We start from the raw sequence: 21,941 nt of genomic DNA on the forward strand, positions 1-21,941 counted from the left end.
GAAGTCTCCATAAAAGGCCCAAGAAAGCAGAGTTCAGAGTTTCTCGCCGCTGAACACGTGGAGGCTACGGGAAGGTGAACAAGAACTCATCCAGGTGCCGGGAGGGGGGTACACCCTGACTCTACCGGGACAGAAATGCCTGTGCGTGGGACCCTTGCAGACTTTGCCGCTGTGTATCTCTTCATCTGGCTGTTCATTTGCATCCTTTAAAATATCCTCTGTAATAAACAGGTAAATGTTAAGTGTTTCCCTGGGTTCCGTGAGCCGCTCCAATGAAGTAACAGAACCCAAAGAGAGGTCATGGGAACCGTCACTTGGAGCTGGTGGGTCAGGAGTTTCGGAGGCCTGGGCTTGAAGAGAGGTCATGGGAACCCTCACTTGGAGCTGGTCCGTCAGGAGTTTCAGAGGCCTCGGCTTGCAACTGGTGGGAAGAAGGGAACACTCTTGGGAGCTGAGCCCTTAACCTGCAGAATCTGAGGCTGTCTCCAGGTAAAAAAATGTCAGAATTGAATGAGAGGACTCCCAAGGTGTCCGCTGCTTGGTGTGCAGGAAATCTTCCCCCCCGCCCCCCGGCCAGCCCCCCAAACACACACTTGCTCCCAGAAGTCTTCTGTGATGATGATTGTTGAGGTTTGGGAAGAGGGTAGGAAAACATCTCTTTGAGGGTGTTTGTTCTCACTCACATTGTGTCAATCAAGGCTTTTACTTCTAGATTTCTCTCTCTGGAGGTCTGGGACCACCACTAGGGAGGCATACATTCCGGACTCCAAATTCATCCTCACAATTCTTATATACCTCTGACTTTTCTCTTATGTTTGACAATGCCTTTAATTTCTCAGTACTTAGTTCTTAGCTCACTTTTGCTTTATTTCACAAGGAGGGTGAACGCAGTCACCACTTGTGCAGTAAAGGAACAAAGATTAGAAGTTTATAAAAATTTCAGAGGAGGATTTTGAGGTCATGGAGCTATCTTCTTGGAAGCAGGGAAGTCAGTCACAGACATCGATGGAAAAAAATATTAGAAGCAAAAGGCCTGGGGTGTCACTTCAGGAAAGTAACCACTTCCAATCTGAAAACTGTTTAATCCCAATCCCTTACCACCTGCAGATACAGCACTGCTCTATAGGAAAAACTTAAAACATTAAAAAACTAGCCAACTGTGAAATAAACTCTTTTAATACTCTTGACAAAAAGCCAACTTAGGACAATTCAAATTCTTAGCAGCAGTAGAATTTGCTGTAAGTTTAAGATATATCACTAATTTAGAAGCTATTACTGAAATAACAATGTTTGCTTTTTAACCTGAAAGTGAAACCCTACTAATGAGCATAATCGTAAAATAGCTTTATAAAAGCAAACTCAAAGTTTAAAAAGCACATTTAAGCTATTTTTTTTTTTTTTTTTTGAGATGGAGTCTCACTGTCGCCCAGGCTGGAGTGCCGTGGCACCATCTCGGCTCACTGCAAGCTCCGCCTCCTGGGTTCATGCCATTCTCCTGCCTCAGCCTCTGGAGTAGCTGGGACTACAGGCACCCGCCACCACGCCCAGCTAATTTTTTGTACTTTTACTAGAGATGGGGTTTCACCATGTTAGCCAGGATGGTCTCGATCTCCTGACCTCGTGATCTGCCTGCCTCGGCCTCCCAAAGTGCTGGGATTACAGGCGTGAGCCACTGTGCCCGGTTACGCTAAATTTTTATCCAAAATAAAGGCTTATTTTGAATAATTCAAAAGGAAAACAATTTATCAAGAAACAAAAGTATGTAACAGATAAATGCTAATTCTTACTTTTCCCCCTAACAGAAAAGCATAAGCATAAACATTTCCTATAGCAGTATTAACACATACCTGTTTTAGGATGTATTGAAAAGAATCCTTGTGGATTTCCACTTGTAATTTTGTACATGAGCTTGTCATTAGAGCTCGAATCTGGATCAAATGCCTCGATCTGGACCACAGATACATCTTTAGGAGAATTTTCCATGATTTCTGGGTAATAAACAGGCTCTGATGTCTGTGGTGCATTGTCATTGACATCCTCAACCTCTATGTAGATCTCTATAAACGATGAAAGAGGCACGACACCCTGATCGGTTGCAAAGACTGTTAGCCAATAGTGGGAGGTCGATTCACGGTCCAGTCGATCTGACGTCTCTATGACACCTAGAGAGAAAAAAGAAAAGCGTAAAGCAGCACGTCAACGACCAAAACTGCCAGCTTGAGAAAGTGTCAACAACTCCGGCTTACTGAGGGCTTTATATGCCTCTTACTAGGTGCATAACCTTGAGCAAGTTAACCAGCCTTTCTGTGACTCAGCTTCCTTTCTTCTAAAATAGAGACAATAATAGTATATTCAACTAACATGCATGTAATGATTAGAACACTTGGCACATAATATAGGCTATAAAAGTATTTGTTATTAGAATCAGGTGTCAGGCACTAAATGGAGCACTTTAAAAATATTATCTCACTGAAGTCTCAAAATAGGTGAGCACTGAGAGATCACCTAACGGCCCAACACTTCATTTTTCCATAGGTGAAGTTTATAGTTGGTTGAGAGACGTGCTGACTTTCCTGGAGGCTACTCAGGAAGACAGGGACAACACCAGAGCCATGGCCCAGATCTGAGACCCCACAGTCCAGCACCCCCGCTCCCCACACTGCATCCCTGTGGCGGCCACTGTCTAAGGAAAAAGGCAGGAGCAGCATCCTCCAGAAAGCTCGGTCTGCACACATACCCCTTCTCACAGTGGCTAAGGAAAGAAACTGCAACCTTCAAAGTCCACAATAAGGGGCTGCTCAGATCTCCTGAGTGTTGAGGTCCTTTTATTTCTTTCAATCGCCTCAAACAAATGGGAAGACAACCAGCATGCTATAAAAATATAAACTACACTATAAACTCCAAAAGGGCAGAGGCCACATCATTCTTAAATACCAGTATCCGCAGCACCTTACACAAAGCACAATAACGTATTAAATACACAAGTGAAATATCTAAGTATCTTAATCAGGGTTGGTACAGAAAAGTCCTCAGCTGGGACCCAAACTAGGATACATTTCTTAGTAAGTCAACTAGCAAGAGATGAAATTATATGATTACAAAGAAGACGGTTAGAGTATCTGTAATGTTTTGGTCCAGCCACTGAAACCAGTCAAAACTTAACTTCAAGCCAGGATTTACCTCCTCTGGGGATAAGAAGTAGAAATATCCATTTCTCTTTGGCAAGTCCCACCTTTTTATTCAATGGTGCAATCTCGCCCTTTGTCTACCAAAAACATATCACTGCACTTTTTCTCATGGATTGATCACTCGGGACTAAAGATACTTTCAGTGTTCTTCTACACCATGGTACAGGCTGGACTCTGGAAATGCTGAAGCTCTAGAATCACTGAAGTTTCCCATTAAATGCAAACTACTGTGAGAAAAATAACCAATTACCAATTTTACCTATGCTCAGCAATGAAACATTTGGTTGAGAAAAATACACTGTTGCAATTCGTAATTTTGATCACATGAAATTAAATATTAACTTATTCGAGGTTAATATCAGAAAAACTCATTTTTTGAATGAATGATAATATCTAATACTCCTAAAAGGACTTACAAAACTTGAAAATAGAAAACTTAGCTAAATAAAATGTGAAATTATCATAAAATGAATCTTTATTGCCATTCAGAAGCATTACAATGATTTGTTATTGCTTCATTATTTCATACTGAACCTTCAGAAAGGGGGTATAATACTGCTTCTAGAAACATCGAAGAAACCTCAGAACCAAATGGTATTTCTAGTTCTAGATCCTTGAGGAATCCCCACACTGACTTCCACAATGGTTGAACTAATTTACAGTCCCACCAACAGTGTTAAAGTGTTCCTATTTCTCCACATCCTCTCCAGCACCTGTTGTTTCCTGACTTTTTAATGATTGCCATTCTAACTGGTTTGAGATGGTATCTCATTGTGGTTTTGATTTACATTTCTCTGATGGCCAGTGATGATGAGCATTTTTTCATGTGTCTGTTGGCTGCATAAATGTCTTCTTTTGAGAAGTGTCTGTAGATATCCTTCACCCACTTTTTGATGGGGTTGTTTTTTTCTTGTAAATTTGTTTGAGTTCTTTGTAGATTCTGGATATTAGCCCTTGGTCAGATGAGTAGATGGCAAAAATTTTCTCCCGTTCTGTAGGTTGCCTGTTCACTCTGATGGTAGTTTCTTTTGCTGTGCAGAAGCTCTTTAGTTTAATTAGATCCCATTTGTCAATTTTGGCTTTTGTTGTCATTGCTTTTGGTTTATTGCGGCACTACTCACAATAGCAAAGACTTGCAACCAACCCAAATGTCCATCAATGATAAACCGGATTAAGAAAATGTGGCACCTACACACCATGGAATACCATGCAGCCATAAAAAAGGATGAGTTCATGTCCTTTGTAGAGACATGGATGAAGCTGGAAACCATCATTCTCAGCAAACTATCGCAAGGACAAAAAACCAAATACTGCATGTTCTCACTCATAGGTGGGAATTGAACAATGAGAACACATGGACACAGGGTGGGGAACATCACACACCGGGGCCTGTCGTGGGGTGGGGGGAGGGGGGAGGGATAGCATTAGGAGATATACCTAATGTAAATGATGAGTTAATGGGTGCAGCACACCAACATGGCACATGTATACATATGTAACAAACCTGCACATTGTGCACATGTACCCTAGAACTTAAAGGATAGTAAAAAAAAAATGAAATAAAATAAAATAAACCTCAGAACCAAATAAAAATGAGCTAACTGGTTCCTCCGTACAGCAGACAACTGAAGATGAACTCAAACATGCTTCCCTGTTCTCTAACCCAAGCATAATCCACACACTCAACTGGTCTGCTAAATTAGCAAAATTATATCTGTCTGTAGGCTCAAATAATAACCTTTCCCAGTTTCTCTGATTCATCACATCTATCCACAGATACAAAGACGTCAGGGGATAACAGAATGTTCTCTCCGGGAGGATTACACGTTAACAAAATGTACACAACTCCTCCTGTGTGCTGCTACTTCATTAAAATGCAATAAAATTCACTTGACAGGTGAAGTATTATTAGAAAATCTCAAGAAGACAGGTACGTGGTGCTTTTATCTACCTCTTTTGAGTTCTAATCCTCCAACAATTCATGCTTCCATCCACTGTTTTAAAATGTGCCCCTCTAAATGTGACTAGAGGCATTTAGAAACAGTGATAATTACAGAAACAATTTGCTCAGTGTTTACTAAATGCCAGGCCCTGTGATGAGTGTCTTACATGCATTATCTTATATAATCTTTACATCCAACCTGCCTAGATATGTGATGCTATTAACTCCATTTCACTAATGAAAAACTCAGATTGAGAGAAATGAGGCACTTTCCCAGGGCCACAGTGAATGGCAGAGCTGGAGTGTGAATACCACAAATCTCATCTTCAGCGCCAGCAATATCCTTGTCAGTCCTATGGCTGTTATGACAAAAGAGTAAACAAAACTTAATGTGGTAATTTGGGAAGATGAGTCAAACTTCCTATTTCATCCATCTGTTCTACATGTCAGTATTCAGCAGGAATGTATTAAATGTTCACTCATACACAATAGCTTTCTCTAATCTCAAGGGAAAAAAGAATTATGAAATGGAAGTATATCACCCTCACATCTGAGGTTTGCAATTACAGATAGAAACAGCTATGATTTTCCGTCGTGCCCTATTTCTAGTTCGGGCCGTAAGCATCCAGACTGCAGCGTGCAATTCTGAGATGGCATCTGCTGGTCCCCACCGACCCATCAGCTACACAACCAGGGGGTGGGGGACAGTCATGTCCATCAGGAGGGGATTGTCAGCCTCCCTGGTAATCTACGGATGTTACTAAAGGTTAAGACTGAGGCAACAAAGCGGCTCTATTCAAATATGGGAGATTGTGTAATTCGCAATTAAAACAGTAAGTATGAATGAGTGAGATGCTGGATGTTCCTATTTCATGAATTCATGACTGTGTACTTTTATAATGCCTATCGTGATTGCTGAGATAAGCTTCTGCTTCGATGCATTTTAATTATTACCTCTTTGTAAGATAAAAAATCACTGAATACAACTTACGGAGAACTATAAAGTAAATTTCAACTGCCAAAGGGAAAGGAGGGCACACCGAAGAATCTTATCTTCTAATCAAAATCCTCAGATTCCTCATGTACACCAATCACGTCACTAGATGCTTTACGTGCATTAAATCATTGAAAGAACATGGAAGTTGCATGATTTTCATCCCAGCTTTACACATGAGGAAAGAGAAGCTTAGATCCATTAAGAAACTTGCTTAAGCCCTGGAGTGATGAGGAAACAAGGCCAGGGTCAACAGCTAACTGGTGGGATCCGGAGCTGAGCCGGACAGTCTGACTCCAGGCCTCAGGGTCTTCTCCACTGAGCGGTGGGCTGTTGCCACTATCAATCAACAGCAACACTGTCGGACACCAAAGCTGCTGGGGACCTGGTGGGGCTATAACCATGAGGAAAGGCCACAAGGAGTTTCCCAGTGTGGAAAGAAGGGTCTTCCTCATGCATGCAGGACAACAGACGGGAGAGGATCTGAGGACTCTGCTCAGAGTTTTGGGGTTCAGTACCTAGGCACTATTCTAGGCACTGCACAAAGTGGGTGGAAGGAAGCCTTAAGCGTGCCAAGTTATTTTGTTTTCCGCTTTTTAATCTGTCAGCCCAGTTGCATGATACACTCCTCAAGAACCCTGGGCAGAAACTTCCAAAGTGGACCTATTGCGCTAGCCCGAGATCTCTAGGTCAAAACCTCGAAGCTTCCCATCTTGAATCAGAGGCAGGACGAAGGTCCAGGATGGCTGAGTGAGAGTCTAGATAATGTGCAAAGAAAGACCAGGGGTAGAGCTAGCCTTCGCCATCTCAAAATCAAGCATTAGACTGGGAACGCCTTCAAAACCCTCCAGTGCAACTCCCTTGTTCTTAAAGAACGTTGAAATGATTTGTCCAACTCCAAGAAGCTAAACAGGTGTAGTTCAGAATCCAGAGTGAAGGACTTCCTTAATCAGGGGTTCATCACAATCCACACCATTCTTTAAGGGAGTCCTGGTTTCTGCAGGGAATGACACACCAGCTGTCTCCAAGTATGACCGAAGCTGCCTTTACTCATTAAGTCATTAGCAGTTCTTGTTCCTACAGTTCATCATGCTTTCACCAGTCCTTCCTAAAGCCACAACTGGCATTTACAGATTACAGATTGATTTCTTCTGTAACTTTAGCAGTTACCTCAATTCCATAGAGAGAAACAAATTTTCACATTTCCATTGGGAAGACTTCTAATTAGTGCCTTTAACACAGAGAAAAACAAAAATAAAACTAAAGACATCCAGTCATCACTGGATGTGAATCAAACTGTGGTCACTCTCAAACCTCTATCCCCGTCTATTTCTCTTTATCCATGAATGTCTACCTATCAACTTTCAATAAGTACTTTTTTATATAGTGGGTTATAAACTCACCCTGGAGACAAAAGGAACCAACAAAAACTATAGTTTTTACAGGTATCTTTCTATTTACACATATTCACGACCTCACCTTTTTGGGCACCTATGTATATCCACCCCCAAACTCTTCTCTGCGGTCTCCCTCCTGTCCTCGGCATCTCCTCCCCTCTGCGCTCCCCTCCTTCTACCTTTCTGAAACCAAACACCGCATGCGGCCAGAAGGTGCCTGCGCCCAGGCTGTGAGGAGGGAGGGCTGCAGCCCAGGCCTTCCGCAGGATTCTCTCCAGCCAGATGCCGGGAGCAACAGAGCCGTGAGAGGGGTGACAGGGAAACTCTGTCGCCACTCCCGTCAGGAGGTTGCCGTGCACACGCAGTGAGAGCGGTCGTGATGCTGCTGCGTGATGCCATGACGCAGATTTGGAGCACAGGAGACAGGTTTAGACAGGCTTCTTACGTGTGCCACTCAGCAGTGCCATCAGAAATCATGGCTTTACCTGAATGAAGCATTACGGAAGGAATGAAAGCCTAGCTTTCCAACCTCGAGAATACAGTGGAGTTGTTAATAACCTGAAAAATCTGAAAGAAGCCGGAAATTTGGAGTTATTAAGAAAGAATATTTATCATTCCAAACATACTCTCCAGGATTTCAAAACCACCACCAGATGTCACTATGGAAACTCACTTTAAATATGCATCCAGTGGAGAACTAGACTGAAGGGGGAAAAATGTAATTTCTAAAAGAGCTTGACCAAGATAGTTGAAAATAGAGCTCACAGCAAAATTTCTGTATGGAAGGATTCATTAATGTCCACTTACTTAATTAAACGGATACTGATGTTGTCTTTCCACAGCCTGATTATTCAAAGGTTATAGGGTTGCTCCAATAAACGGTTCAAACGTAAATCAAAGTTTCCAATAATAACTCCTACTCCCCGCCACTGCTGGCCCCTGCTGCTGTTAAGGAATAGTCCTGGATGAGGAAAGGCCAGCATTCCCTCCCGCTGACACAGGTGGAACAGGACTCTTGCAAGACAGTAATTTTTAAGGCAAAAATAAAGTTATAGCTATGATGTTTGCCAAAAATAATTTAACTGATTCAAATTCCCATGGCCACAGAATACCTTTCCTCCTAGAATTTTCCTATTTTAACAGGCCTTGGCCCCCAGTCAAGCCTTAATGCCAAGGCTTTCAACAAAGCCTCGTTACTTCTGACTCTCAGAAATACCTATCATCAGCAACAACCCGGCAACATAAATTTGCAAACGCTACCCTCCTTTCTGATATGTTACATACTTAATTTTTTAAACTTTTCATACAACTGCTTAAGGCAGCAATTGTATTAAAAGCTGCTTTGTTCAATCACAAGAAAAACTTAAATGTGAGACATAATTTTAACGATATTTTCCCTACAGGCAACGACAGACAGAAACTCTTTTCTCCAATTCAATATCCTCAGCGTAAACAGGGTAACTCTTTTGAAAATAAGCATTTTCCCAAATATGAAAACAATACTCACGGAAAAAGAAGAGACATACCATCAACACACTAGAGAGCCAATATCTCTGTTGCTGCAATTAATCTATAAACGGTTATTCAATTTTTCCTGCTAATCATGCAGAGACTAAACATCTCAGAATTGTCATATTAAATGTTAATCACTAAAAACATCAATTCTTCCTTAAAATTACATTTTAAAAGTAGATTGTAAGCTTCCTATTAGAATGCAAACTTTTTAAGGACAAAGAATTGTTATGTGTTTGGTTCAAGGCCGGGTCAATAGTGAGTGCTTATAAAAAATGATATCCATTACAGACAAGCAAAGGATGAGAAACAGTCACAGGCAAGAGGAGACCAGGGAGACGTAACTAAATGTCATGTGGGAGCCTGGACCACAGAAGGCACCTTAGGTAAGAACTCAGAAAATCTGCATGTATTATGGACTTCAGTTAGTCACAATGTACCAATACTGATTCTTTAATTGTAACATCTTACATACTCATGTAAGATGTCAACAACGCGAGAAGCTGGGGCAGGGAGCAGGGAGTTATGTGAGCACTCTACTTTCTGCTCCATTTTTCGGCAAATGTTTTATTTTTTTAAAAAGTTGTCTATGAGAGCTCATAATATGTAGATTGTTTCCTTCCTTCAATTAAAAACGTTTTTGAACTTACCTGTTTTTAATCTTGTTTTCATTAAATACTGGATTTAGACTGATGTTAATATTTCCACATCTTGATGATACCTTGAGAGCCTAATGTGTGTATAAGAAACTTTACATGTTAAAGGCTAAAGATTTAAATAACAATCTAATTCAAAATATAATTTACTGTAAATTAATAAAAAATTATTACTTGTTTTGCCTATTATATACAAAGAAAAGCTGTAAAACAAGTTTAATATAAAAAGCAAAATTTCTGCAATTTAGCCTTTCTTTAAAATAACTGGGCCGGGCATGGTGGCTCATGCCTGTAATCCCAGCACTTTGGGAGGCCGAGGCTGGCAGATCACCTGAGGTCAGGAGTTAAAGACCAGCCTGCCCAACATGTTGAAACCCTGTCTCTACTAAAAATACAAAAAATGAGCTGGGCGTGGTGGCAGGCGCCTGTAATCCCAGCTACTTGGGAGGCTGAGGCAGGAGAATCACTTGAACCCAGGAGGTGGAGGTTGCGGTGAGCCAAGACGTGTCATTGCACTGCAGCCTGGGCAACAAGAGCGAAACTCCGTCTCAAAAAAAAATAAAAATAAAAATAAAAATAACGATACTAGTTTGACATGCTGTATTATCTCATAAATCAAAACCTTTGAATTCTTTTAGAAACAATACAGTAGATCGTGTGTGTGTGTGTGGTGTGTGTGTGTGTAAATATACATTTAATGTTCTTGCTTCTGCCATCAGTTGGCAAATTTATGTTATTTACTACTGTGGACTAAAATAGAACAAGAAATGAAAAAGGAGGAGTCTATTGGGCTGAAGGCATTTAAGATTCTAAAATGGCTATTCAGTCTACTTTCTCAGGGAATGACACAGGAAATGCTCTCAGAACTAAAATCAACATTTGTTACTTTCCTTTCACCTGAAGTTTATAAGATATTACTATTTACTTCACTGGTGTTGCTAATCATAAAACATAAGGAATATGTAAAGACCAATGTTTAATGGTTTATTTTGCAGAAGAAGGAAAAAAACAAGTTCTAGTACTTTTAAAAACAATGTTCTATTATGTGTGTATACATATATTAATAAATAAAATTTTAATTGCTAGAGACCACTTCTATTAATATTTTATGTTTTTGATAATAAAAGAAAGTCAAAATAAGTAAAAGAAAGTAAGTCAACCAAGAAGCATCCCTCGTGGGCCAATCAAACTGCTAGGCAGTATACTAGTGTACCGTACAGGTGCCTCTCTGCCCCCTTACAGATAAAAATACAGTAAATCATGTATAATTTCTTTCTCTCCAGTTTAACTGACGCCATGACACTGACCACCATGACCCAATCTTTCAAAACCAGTGATGTGCCATAAGTGCCATTTTGTGAGAAGCCATTTGTATTTTGAGCAAACTCAGTGGCCTGATGATGACTGACAGGGATGGCAACATAACAGCATACATGGACTCAAGATATAGCAGAGAAGAACTTCTTATACATCAGCTCATTTACTCCTTACAGCAACCCTAAGAAGTAGGTAACGTTATCATATCCTATTTCACAGAAAGGAAACAGACAGTACAAGCAACCTGCCAGAAGTCACACCGTCCATTAGTGGGGAACTGGGATTCAACCCTAAAAGTCAGGTTCCAGACAATCGTGCTAAATGTTTGGAGTCCCTGGCTGCCCTTCAATTGGAGGGAAGATTAAGGGGCAACTGAACACAACCTGCAAATTTCACCAGAGAAGTTGTGACTTGAATGCAATCCAGAAATGTAGCTGCCAGATGCCGTTTTCCCAACATTTGAAAATCTGGGCTAAAGCGAATTTCATTGTATCAGGAGGGAAAAGGAATGGACTTATTATATGATGGTACATACACAGCTTTAAAAAAGAAGACATGCATATTAATTACACAGAAGAATGTCAGTGATACAGAAATTGAGAGAAAAATATAAACGTATAAAAGTATATAAAATATGCTACTGCTGTTCAGAAAAATTTTTTAAACACACATACACAATTATATGTGCAGAGAAAAAAGGTCTGAAATAAACAAGGTGATCAGCAGATAAATCCATCCAGTGAACAGAAACTTTTTTAATCTGTAAATTTCTGTAACCATGGATTTAAAAATCTATATTTAAAATGTATACAATAAAAGTCAATTAAAACAATACCTGCAGCCCAGTATCAGAAGGTTTTACGTACAGAACCTCCCTGTTTTATTTTTCTGTCTATGTCTTAGATGTACTTTCACTTTTAAGTATTTCTGTTTCATTTGAGTAGATATATGACCATGGATATTCTGGCAGCTTTGATAACTAACACTGAAGTATTTATGTAGGTAACTACTTACACAAAGCTTTAGGTCTAGGAAATTCTATAATCACATTGCCCAGAATTAGATCATAAGTCAATGACAAAAGGAAAAGCAAAAACACAACTGTCACTGTTTGCATTATTTAGACTGCCTATTTAAATCATTTTAATTAAAACATATACCTATCAATTCTTTTAATTAAAATTGCTGCAATAACTTCAAAATTAGCTGAGGAAGCTTTCTGACTTACAAACTTACTAAAACGTAGTATTAATTAAGTACATAATCAGATTTTAAGCATCATGTTTCAAGCCCAGGGATTTCTTTAGCTCTGCGAAGAGTCATTCCCAGGGTAAGCTCTGCTAAACCATGTTGTCCCGCTTTGTTGAGGAATGATTCCAAGTTCTGGCTTCCCTGTCAGAATCACTGATATTGTCAATGACGGCTTTTGTGGATAAGCTCTACTGTTAAAGAGGATCACCCTTGGGTATCAAAACTTATCATCTGGACACCTGTTAATTGGGTAAAACTACATCCACAAGACAGCCTTCAGAAGCATTAAGATACAGAGAATATATTTTACCTACCAATGGCAATGCTTCTAGAAGTTTGTTTTAAATTTCAGAAGATACGCAATTTCAGTGTTGATTACTCTTCTCCCCTTATACGGACTGGATGCAGACTTAGTAAAAGCTTTAATATGCCATATTGTTTAATCTTCACAATTAGCCCAGTGGTCTCTCCCCATTTTCCATATTCAGAAGCAGAGGCTTAAGGCTCAAAAGTCACTGCTCTAAAGTTATTTACTCCATAATAAAGCAACCAATGAATTAATGGATTACCTTACCAGTTAGTCATCTTAGAGCTTTACATCTGACAACTTAGCCTGAAAAGTTAAGGAAGTCATCCTCAGTTATCCAACTTTGGTAGCAGAGAAGCCAGAACCCCAAACCTGGCTGACTGGCTCCAGAGTCCACACATAAAACCAGAGGGTACTATCTCCATGAGATGCAGAGATGTGATTCAACAGCCAGGTCTGACTCTCCTCAATCAATCACTGTTAGTGGAAAAACAGGCAACACATCCACCAAGGTGGACCAGCACTTGCCTGTGGTGGGAGGAGCGATGGAACTTAAGTTATAACAACTAAAGGAAGGCCAAACAGATCCCTGTACAGAGTTCAAGAACTCCGTGTGACCAGGCCCATTTAGGATAAAAAAGAAAAAAGGATATTAAAAGAAAATCCAACACTGCTCTCTATTTAGGAAGTTACTGTGTTTATCATATCTTCTTTATGTATTAAAACGCGGCCAGGTACAGTGGTTCACACCTGTAATCCCAACACTTTGGAAGGCTGAGGTGGGTGGATCACTTGAGCCCAAGAGTTTGAGTACAGCCTGGACAACATGGCGAAACCTCGTCTTTACAAAAAATACAAAAATTAGCCAAACATGGTGGCAGGCACCTGTAGTCCCAGCTACTTGGGTGCCTGAGGCAGGGGCACCGCTTGAGCCTGGCAGGTCAAGGTTGCAGTGAGCCGAGATCATGCTGCTGTACTCAAGCCTGGGCAACAGAGTGAGACCTTGTCTCAAAAACAAAAAACCTGCATAGGCTAAATTAACTGAAATATACCAGGTGTAAGTAGGTATATGGCATTATACTAACAATACTGAATCTAACTACGAGAATATCATAACTGAGTCTTGAATACTGTTATTAACTATAAAAAAACTGAGTGGTGGGTGGCAGATGTAGAGCTCTGAAGTGTAAATCAGCTGTAAAAGTTTTGTGACAGATCAACAGAAATGTTTTAAGGAAAAACCCTCTTTAGGAAAGAAATCTCATTAAAAAAAAAAAAAAAAACTAGCCTCAGGCATGGTGGCGTGCCCTGTAGTACCAATTACTCAGGAGGCTGAGGCAGGAGAATCGCTTGAACCCAGGAGGCGGAGGTTGCAGTGAGTTGAGATTGTGCCACCGCACTCCATCCTGGGCAATAAATAAAAAGAAAAAAAGAAAGAAAAACCAGCCAGATGTAGTGGCTCATGCCTGTAATTTATCCACTTTGCACTCTGGGAGGCTGAGGTGGGAGGATTACTTGAGCCCAGGAGTTCTAGACCAGGCTGGGCAACATGGCAAAACCCTGTCTCTACTAAAAATACAAAAAATTTGCCAAGCATGGTGGCACACACCTGTAGCTCCAGGCTGAGGTGGGAGGATCACCGAGGCTGCGGTGAACCATGACCACACCACTGCACTCCAGCCCAGGTGACAGAGTGAGACCCTGTCTAAAACACACACACACACACACACACACACACACACACACACACACACACGACCCTGTCTAAAACACACACACACAATTAATTTTTAAAAGCTGTACCTTATTTTTCAACAAGGGACTTAATGTTGTTTGTACTGGCTTGGATCTTAATCTGGAACCTGGCTTTATTGATTTACACCTGTTTTAATTCATTCAACACACAATGAGTTCCTACCACATGCCAGGTATGCTACAAGGTGCAAAAGAAACAAAAAGAAGAGCAAAATGAGGTCCTATGAGAAGACAGTTAAATAAAAGAGTAACTTATTCCTTGGACCAGCAGAGAGAGAGGAAAAGAAGCGCACCTGTTTGAGAAGGGAAACATAGCATTTTAACAACTAGGTACTTCAATAATTATTTTCCATTTATTGTATAAGTATCTTTTACACAAAGGCCAAACAAATCCTTTCTTCAGTTATGAGTTCCTGCTTGAATTTTATAATGCAACATGTAATAAAGCGATTTAAAAAAAATAAATGTCAATTCATTTTGTGAAAAAAAAAAAAACAAGGAGAAGAGGATATGCAAGAAAAATGGCGAGTTATACAGATGAGTTAATTTTATCTTCTTCCTGTTAATATTTTCTAATGTTTCTAGAAGAAATATACATGTATTATATAAAAATATTTTTTAAACCAACGTGTATAAAGGGTTAATCTGAAGCATATAAGGAGAACTTAAGGAATTTCAGAAATGTAAAAGCAACCTTTAAAAGTTAAGAGTGACTTACAGGTTTTCATAGGCTGAATAACAACTGCCTAAAGCTCTTGTACTGCAAAGTGTGTTCCAGCATGAAGACAAGGCACTATTCAATGATTAAAATGTCAGTTGAAATGACTAAGCCTCATGCCAAACTCCTTAAAGCACTCCCTTGCTAAAGAAGGAATGGAATGAGATTCCTCCTGTTACAGTCAAGCACTACATTGGTCTCTGTATAAACAGAACTCCCTCCAAAGAGACAGTTGTCTCTGGAGTCCTAGAATGCACACAGCTGGTAGAAGGGCCAGTTTTCCTGTTTCTAAGGTTTGTTTAGGCACCTGTAAACAGATTATAAATACAGAAAACCGCAACTATTGCTCTCAAAATAAACCCTAAGAATCATATGCAATTCAGTTCTACAAAAAGGAAGGTGTGTTTTACATGAACTGAATGCTGACTGAAGCAAATAAAAGTCCCATTGACTTTTTGGTCCCTGTGGTCATGGACTGTATGTATAAGCTGCCCCCCTGCCCATCCATTCCCAAGTAGCATTTTCCTTTACTCCAGCCTCCACTTTTATCAAATTTTTAAAAACTTCTTTTTCTATTAAATTTTGTTTCAATTACAAAGCAGTTCTTAAATTTTAATTCAAATCTTTAAACTTTAAAAATTGCAAACTGAAGACGAACTATTTACAAGCAGTGTTCAGCTACTTCTAATACCCAATTTGTTGCCAAAACCAATACCTGTAAGAACTCAGAAACTTAAGTTAGGTCAAGCTAACCTAATCAGGAAGTGATTCACGGACACTGATAACCTAGGAGAAACTTCAGATATTTCCTTTTATGCTAACGCTTCATATTAAATCAAACATCCCTATCTAATAATCTAAATGCACTGCAAGATTTGATGTTAAACCTGGCTAAGAATCTTCGTTAAGGCAAAACATCAATTTGTAAATGCATATTAATCCCATAACTCGCCTGTTTTCTAAATTCAGGGTTTTTTTTTTAATGAAGAACGGTGTAACATATAACGGAAGATTTCTAATTTTATATATGTTTTGAAATCACAAAAGAGGGCACACCTGTATGTATCAGGATTCTAAAATTGAGAGGTAAGCAATCAAAACTCGACAAACCTCCTACAATACCCAGTATATGCTCAGAAACTGAACAATCTTAACCAAGATTTCTTAGTGGTAACTGCAGGGCAGACAAATGAAGTATTTAATATGCACTATTTTATGCAAACAGGAAACAAATCTCATAAAGTACTTTGAAACAGAATTAAAACAGGAGGAAAACGGATTACTGCTAATTCATCACTTTAGAGACTATGAAGACAAATCTTGCTGGAGACATTAAAAGACTATATAAGAATAGATTGGCAAGTCTCAAATAACTGTCATGTATCTACATTACTAAAAATTAAAGCACAGAACTGAAACAAGAAAAAATGAAAAACAGAGAATAACTGCAGTAGTTCTTATATTATCTCTGTCCTTAACTTTCTCTGAGAGCAAAGTTGTTCATTAAGAGAGCTGTTCTTTAACAAAGTAATAATAAACATTTCATTTTAAAGTGACATTTTCTTCTTTAATACTAACCATTAATAAAATAAAGTGATAACAGAAGATGTAGAATATGAAAATAAACATTACAGGGATATCAAGCAGTTGATGGTATTTGAAAAGCATATATTCAAACTAACCACTAGAAAAAACAAATTCAAAAACACAAGTGTTCATTATAACACACTAGTTGTAATTAAGTAGCAGGGTGGTTACTAAAATATATGTATCGGAGAAGATAAAAATATAAATAAATAGCTAGGCGCAGTGGCTCATGCTGGTAATCCCAGCACTTTGTGAGGCCAATCTAGTAGGATCCTTGAGCCCAGGAGGTGGAGGCCTACTGTATTAATTTATTATAATATAATAAATTATTATAATATACTGTATTAATTTATTATAATATAATAATAAATAAATATTTATTATTGTAAATTAATGTAATAGAACATTATACAATGTCATTATAGACAAATATATTCTATTATCACTTTATTTTATACATGTATAGCTATGTAAATATATTACATATATTGTCATTAATATCAATTATTGTATATTATTGATATTACGTATTATATATGTTATTAATATATTATTACTTTTATATACATATTATATACATAAATATATATACATAGGCCTGCATATAAGAAATTACAGGGGAATGGCAAGGCTGCGGAGAAACAGGAATGCTTTTACACTGTTGAAGGGAATGTAAATTAGTTCAACCATTGGGAAAGATAGTGTGGCGATTCCTTAAGGATCTAGAACCAGAAATACAATTTGACCCAGCAATCCCATTACTTGGTATATACCCAAAGGAATATTAATTATTCTACTATAAAGACACATGCACATATATGTTTACTGAAGCACTATTTACAATAGCAAAGACATGGAACCAATTCAAATGCCCATCAGTGATAGACTAGATAAAGAAAATGTGGTACACATACTCGATGGAATACTGTGCAGTCACAAAAAGGAATGACATGTGCCCTGTAATTTCTTCAGTGATTGGAACAGTAAAAGTACCTTTTGTTTAAAAAAATATTTAGGCTGGGCTGGGCACGGTGGCTCACGCCTGTAATCCCAGCACTATGGGAGGCCGAGGTGGGCGGATCATGAGGTCAGGAGATCGAGACCATCCTGGCAAACACAGAAATACAAAAACACTAAAAATAAAAAAAAAAACACTAACACTAAACAAATAACACTAAAAATACAAAAAAATTACCCAGGCGTGGTGGCGGGAGCCTGTAGTCCCAGCTACTTGGGAGGCCGAGGCAGGAGAATGGTGTGAACCCGGGAGGCGGAGCTTGCAGTGAGCTGACATCGCACCACTGCACTCCAGCCTGGGCGACAGAGTGAGACTCTGTCTCAAAAAAAAAAAAAAAAAAGGGGGGGGGGTTGGGGGGAACCCCACACATCTGGTGTCACAAGCATGTTCTGAGAGTCTAATTCAGGAAACTGAGTTTGTTTTCTATCCATAAGCAGGAAGTATCTCACATCTTATTTAGAAAACTATCTGCTTTTTCCAAAACCTAAATACAAATTCAACACGGGAAAAAAAAACATAGCATAGTACCTAAAACACTGTTGCCATTCCTAAAGCTCAAATATTTCCAGCTCATGACAGTATCAGATATACGGGTTCAAAAGGAAAAGCATGTTACCAAGTCTACAGTTTAGAAGATGATTTTTGAAAAATGGCTTTGTGCTAAACTCTTGGATTGAGATTGCCTTTTCATTCAGCAATTTATGAAAGAGGTGGTGAAGCAATCGTATATTTTTTCCCACTTATTTTACTGCATTGGTTGGTTTGCTGTAGCAGGCTATTTGTTAAAATCTGAAACTCAAAAATTTTTTATAACGTGCCATCTAAAGAACTACTTCATAATTTTATAAATTGTCAATCAACCATAATTCACAGGCCCAGTAAACTAACCTGTTTACTGCTAACTGTACCCATTAATAGAAGACCATGAGTGTCTTCCAATGCTTTCATTACATAATTAGAACAGGGAAATATCGCAAATATCCCAACACGACTGCAAATTTAAAGCCTCGATTAATTTAACCTAATACTGAAGACATCTGACAGATGCTCCCTTGATAAGCCTATTTTGAAATAATGCTGGCATATCCCTGGCTTTAATTATTGTCTTTAAAAAAGAAATACAACTCAACAGACTAACACAATCTGTTCAAAAGAGGCATGCAAAGGGGTACCAGTGTTGAGAAGCAAAGGCTAAGCCATCCTATTATGTTCTTCAATAAGATAAAACTAACAAATTCCAGGAATATAGCATATAACACAACCATGAAATCTGACTATGACTGAGTTTATCATTGTTGGTGACACCACGGTGAAAACACTGAATAGGCTTTAATTACACACGACCGTTTCTGTCACATTTCTCTCTTTAGGCACCACTCCTCCCCTGCCCCTCTGGAAGGGAAGAAAAACACTCCCAAATACCTTTACAAAGGCACATGTGGTGGGCAGCCGACCTCTTACATGAACACTACCTCATAAAGCTCCAAGACCACCGTAAGTTCTAAAGCATGGGGTTTGGTTATCTTAAATAATCAAACCAAAGAATCAGCAAAGAACAAGAGTTAAAAGAGAGCAGTAAAGATCATCTAGTGCAACCCTCTAATTTTACAGACAAGGAAGCCAAGGTCCAGGGAATAAATGACTTCATAAGTTACTAGGTTGCAGAGCTTGAATCAAAGCCATAACTGGAACCCAAATCTCTTGAAATCTCAGCCTACGTTCGAGAGTGGCACCTAGTAGAGAGGTGCACGCTTGCATTAACACAAATCTCATAAGACTGAAATCGGCTTTTCTGATTGGTGAGGGAAATGACTCACATTAGGAAAAGCAAGAGTCAATGATATTATCTCAGAGTTAATGATCTGCCAACCAAACCCTAAGAAAGCTTAAAAAATAATCGGCCCTACCTTAACATGGTGTCAGTGACTTTGACCTAGGCACACATCCCAATCACTGGTCAAGAGTATCACTGAATTATTTCGGAATTGGAGAGGGAAACAAGAGTGAATGTAGGTTTTACTCTCAAAGTCTGTTACTTCAAAGTATTGGTCTTATAATCAACCATCCTTACAGCATGCCTGTTAACTGTCCCAACTCAGCATTTCAATAAATGTGTGACTTTGGCAATTTATTATACCTCTCTATATTTACTATTTATATCAATATTTATTATTCCTCTTATTTAAAAGTGGGAGATATATGGGTTATAAGAATTACTATAAAAATAAAGGTATTTAATCTATTGAATCTATTTTGATGTTTGAGAAACTAAAGCAAAACCAAGATTTAGGAAGATTCTTAAAGAGGTATGACACCTTAATCCCTAACCTCTGTATTTCCAAGGATGCTATTATTCAAGACAGAAACTGGCTACTAACAGAAATCACACGATGATGGAAGCGGTGTTCGGAACAGAACTTAGAATCACTTATTGTAAAGCCCAGGTGACTATTCCTTATCAAGACAAGGGACCGGCATTAGCAGTGCCTTAAAGTGAAATACACACATATGTGCAGCACAGAAGAAAGTCAGAATCCACAGCAACGTTGTTCACTGAGACACATCGATGAGTTATTTCAACTGACAGCGTAAAACATTTTTAACGTGCACAGTATGCATCAATACCGCTGAGGTGGCAGTGAGGTCTGCCATAAACTTTCCCTCCAGCCCCAAATGAAGAGCTACTTTTATAAAACGTTTCAAAGTTTCATTTCAAATATGAAAGGACAATAAAAACTAGGAAAAGTCAAATTAGGAATTTCTGGGACACAGAAAGGAACATTAGTCCACCTTTGCCTCCATAACTATCTTTCCCCACTTATTTTCGTTACATTTTGTCACAACTACTTTTTCAGAACTGGTTACAGATCTATAAGTAAAGACTAACCAAGTTCAAAAGAAGTCATTGCTAGAAGATATCATGATTACCAAAATAAAAGTAAAGCATAATAGTTCGTGTTTAGTCACCAAATATATAAAATTATTAGTTGTCATATGGAGGCGATAAGGGACGTTGGATGATCTCCTTATCTAACGGCTGGGAAGAAAACCTAGGTTGCCACCCAGATTTAGGACTAGGAATCAGGCACCTCCTAAGATTTCTTTCAAAATATTATTACTTATCTTCTGAATTGCTAAAAGTTGTAAATGTTAGCCGGGCGCGGTGGCTCACGCCTGTAATCCTAGCACTTTGGGAGACTAAGGCGGGTGGATCACCTGAGGTCAGGAGTTCGAGACCAGCCTGGTCAACATGGGGAAACCCCATCTCTACTAAAAATACAAAAATTAGCCGGGTGTGCTGGCATGTGCCTGTAATCCCAGCTACTCGGGAGGCTGAGGCAGGAGGATTCCTTGAACTCGGGAGGTGGAGGTTGCAGTGAGCTGAGATCACACCACTGCACTCCAGCCTGAGTGAAAGAGTGAGACTCTGTCTCAAAAAAAAAAAAAAGAAAGTTGTAAATGTTTCTAACATGACGCGTATGCATGAAGACAGACTTTTTGAACTAAAAACATGCTTCTGAAAGAAAACAACTTTTAATGATTTGTTTTTAAAGTAGTTAAAACAGCAATCTTACTTCAAGGGTTTAATCCAAAAGAAAGTCTGTTAGCAAAGAGGACACTGGGTCTGGCAGGACATGGCCACTTAAAGAGGCAGCCCGGCAGATCAGAGGAGGATTTTCCTTCTTTTCTCCATGTCATCAGTGACTACAAACACCACTGAGGGCCCCAAGGGGGAACCAGGCAGAAAGCCTGGACTGGGATAAAACCTAGCAATGGGACTCCGGGACAGCAGGACAGTCAGCAGCAGGAAAAAGGAAGAGTGTGTGCCACAAAACGGAGTCCTCTCCTGTGGTAAGGCAGGGTCACTCCCGTGTAAGGGGCCCTGGACTGACTGCCCTGGTATTCCTACCATTCCCTTCAGCCACCGACCACAGCCTCATGTCCTGGCCACGCACCTACCTTAACTACCTCATCCCAGACCTTCCACCATACAAGCTTGTGTTTCAGGGCTATTATTCCCTCTGATTAAAAATTGTCTTCAAATAGTTGGCTCTTCGTTCTTGTCATTCAGGTGACCACTCCATCTAAGGAGGCCATGCACACCCTGCAAAAATCCTTAACACATGCCCTGTTTTCCTCCACAGCACCGCTCAGCTGAAACTGTGTGTGCTTTTCTCCTCGTCTCCGTGTTGACTCGTGTCTCCTCTCTCCAGAAGAATAGCTCCAAGAAGGGCACAGCACCGTCCACCTTGCAAACTGTGGAGTCCTGGGCTCCAAGAAGGGCACAGCACCGTCTAC

At 39.5% G+C, this 21,941-nt stretch overlaps 1 protein-coding gene across 7 annotated transcripts in view; it reads right to left on the minus strand.

The window, feature by feature from the left end:
* Positions 1-21,941, minus strand: part of FAT1 (FAT atypical cadherin 1) — a 140,239-nt gene that overhangs the window by 73,862 nt on the left and 44,436 nt on the right. For all 7 annotated transcript variants that reach the window (XM_063810072.1, XM_016952656.4, XM_016952654.4 and 4 more), the window contains exon 3: positions 1,848-2,162. In XM_063810072.1, coding sequence (XP_063666142.1) covers positions 1,848-2,162 — 315 coding nt within the window. The remainder of the gene's footprint in view (positions 1-1,847; positions 2,163-21,941) is intronic.

The sequence above is a fragment of the Pan troglodytes genome, chromosome 3, assembly GCF_028858775.2.
Source record: "Pan troglodytes isolate AG18354 chromosome 3, NHGRI_mPanTro3-v2.0_pri, whole genome shotgun sequence".
Classification (NCBI taxonomy): domain Eukaryota; kingdom Metazoa; phylum Chordata; class Mammalia; order Primates; family Hominidae; genus Pan; species Pan troglodytes.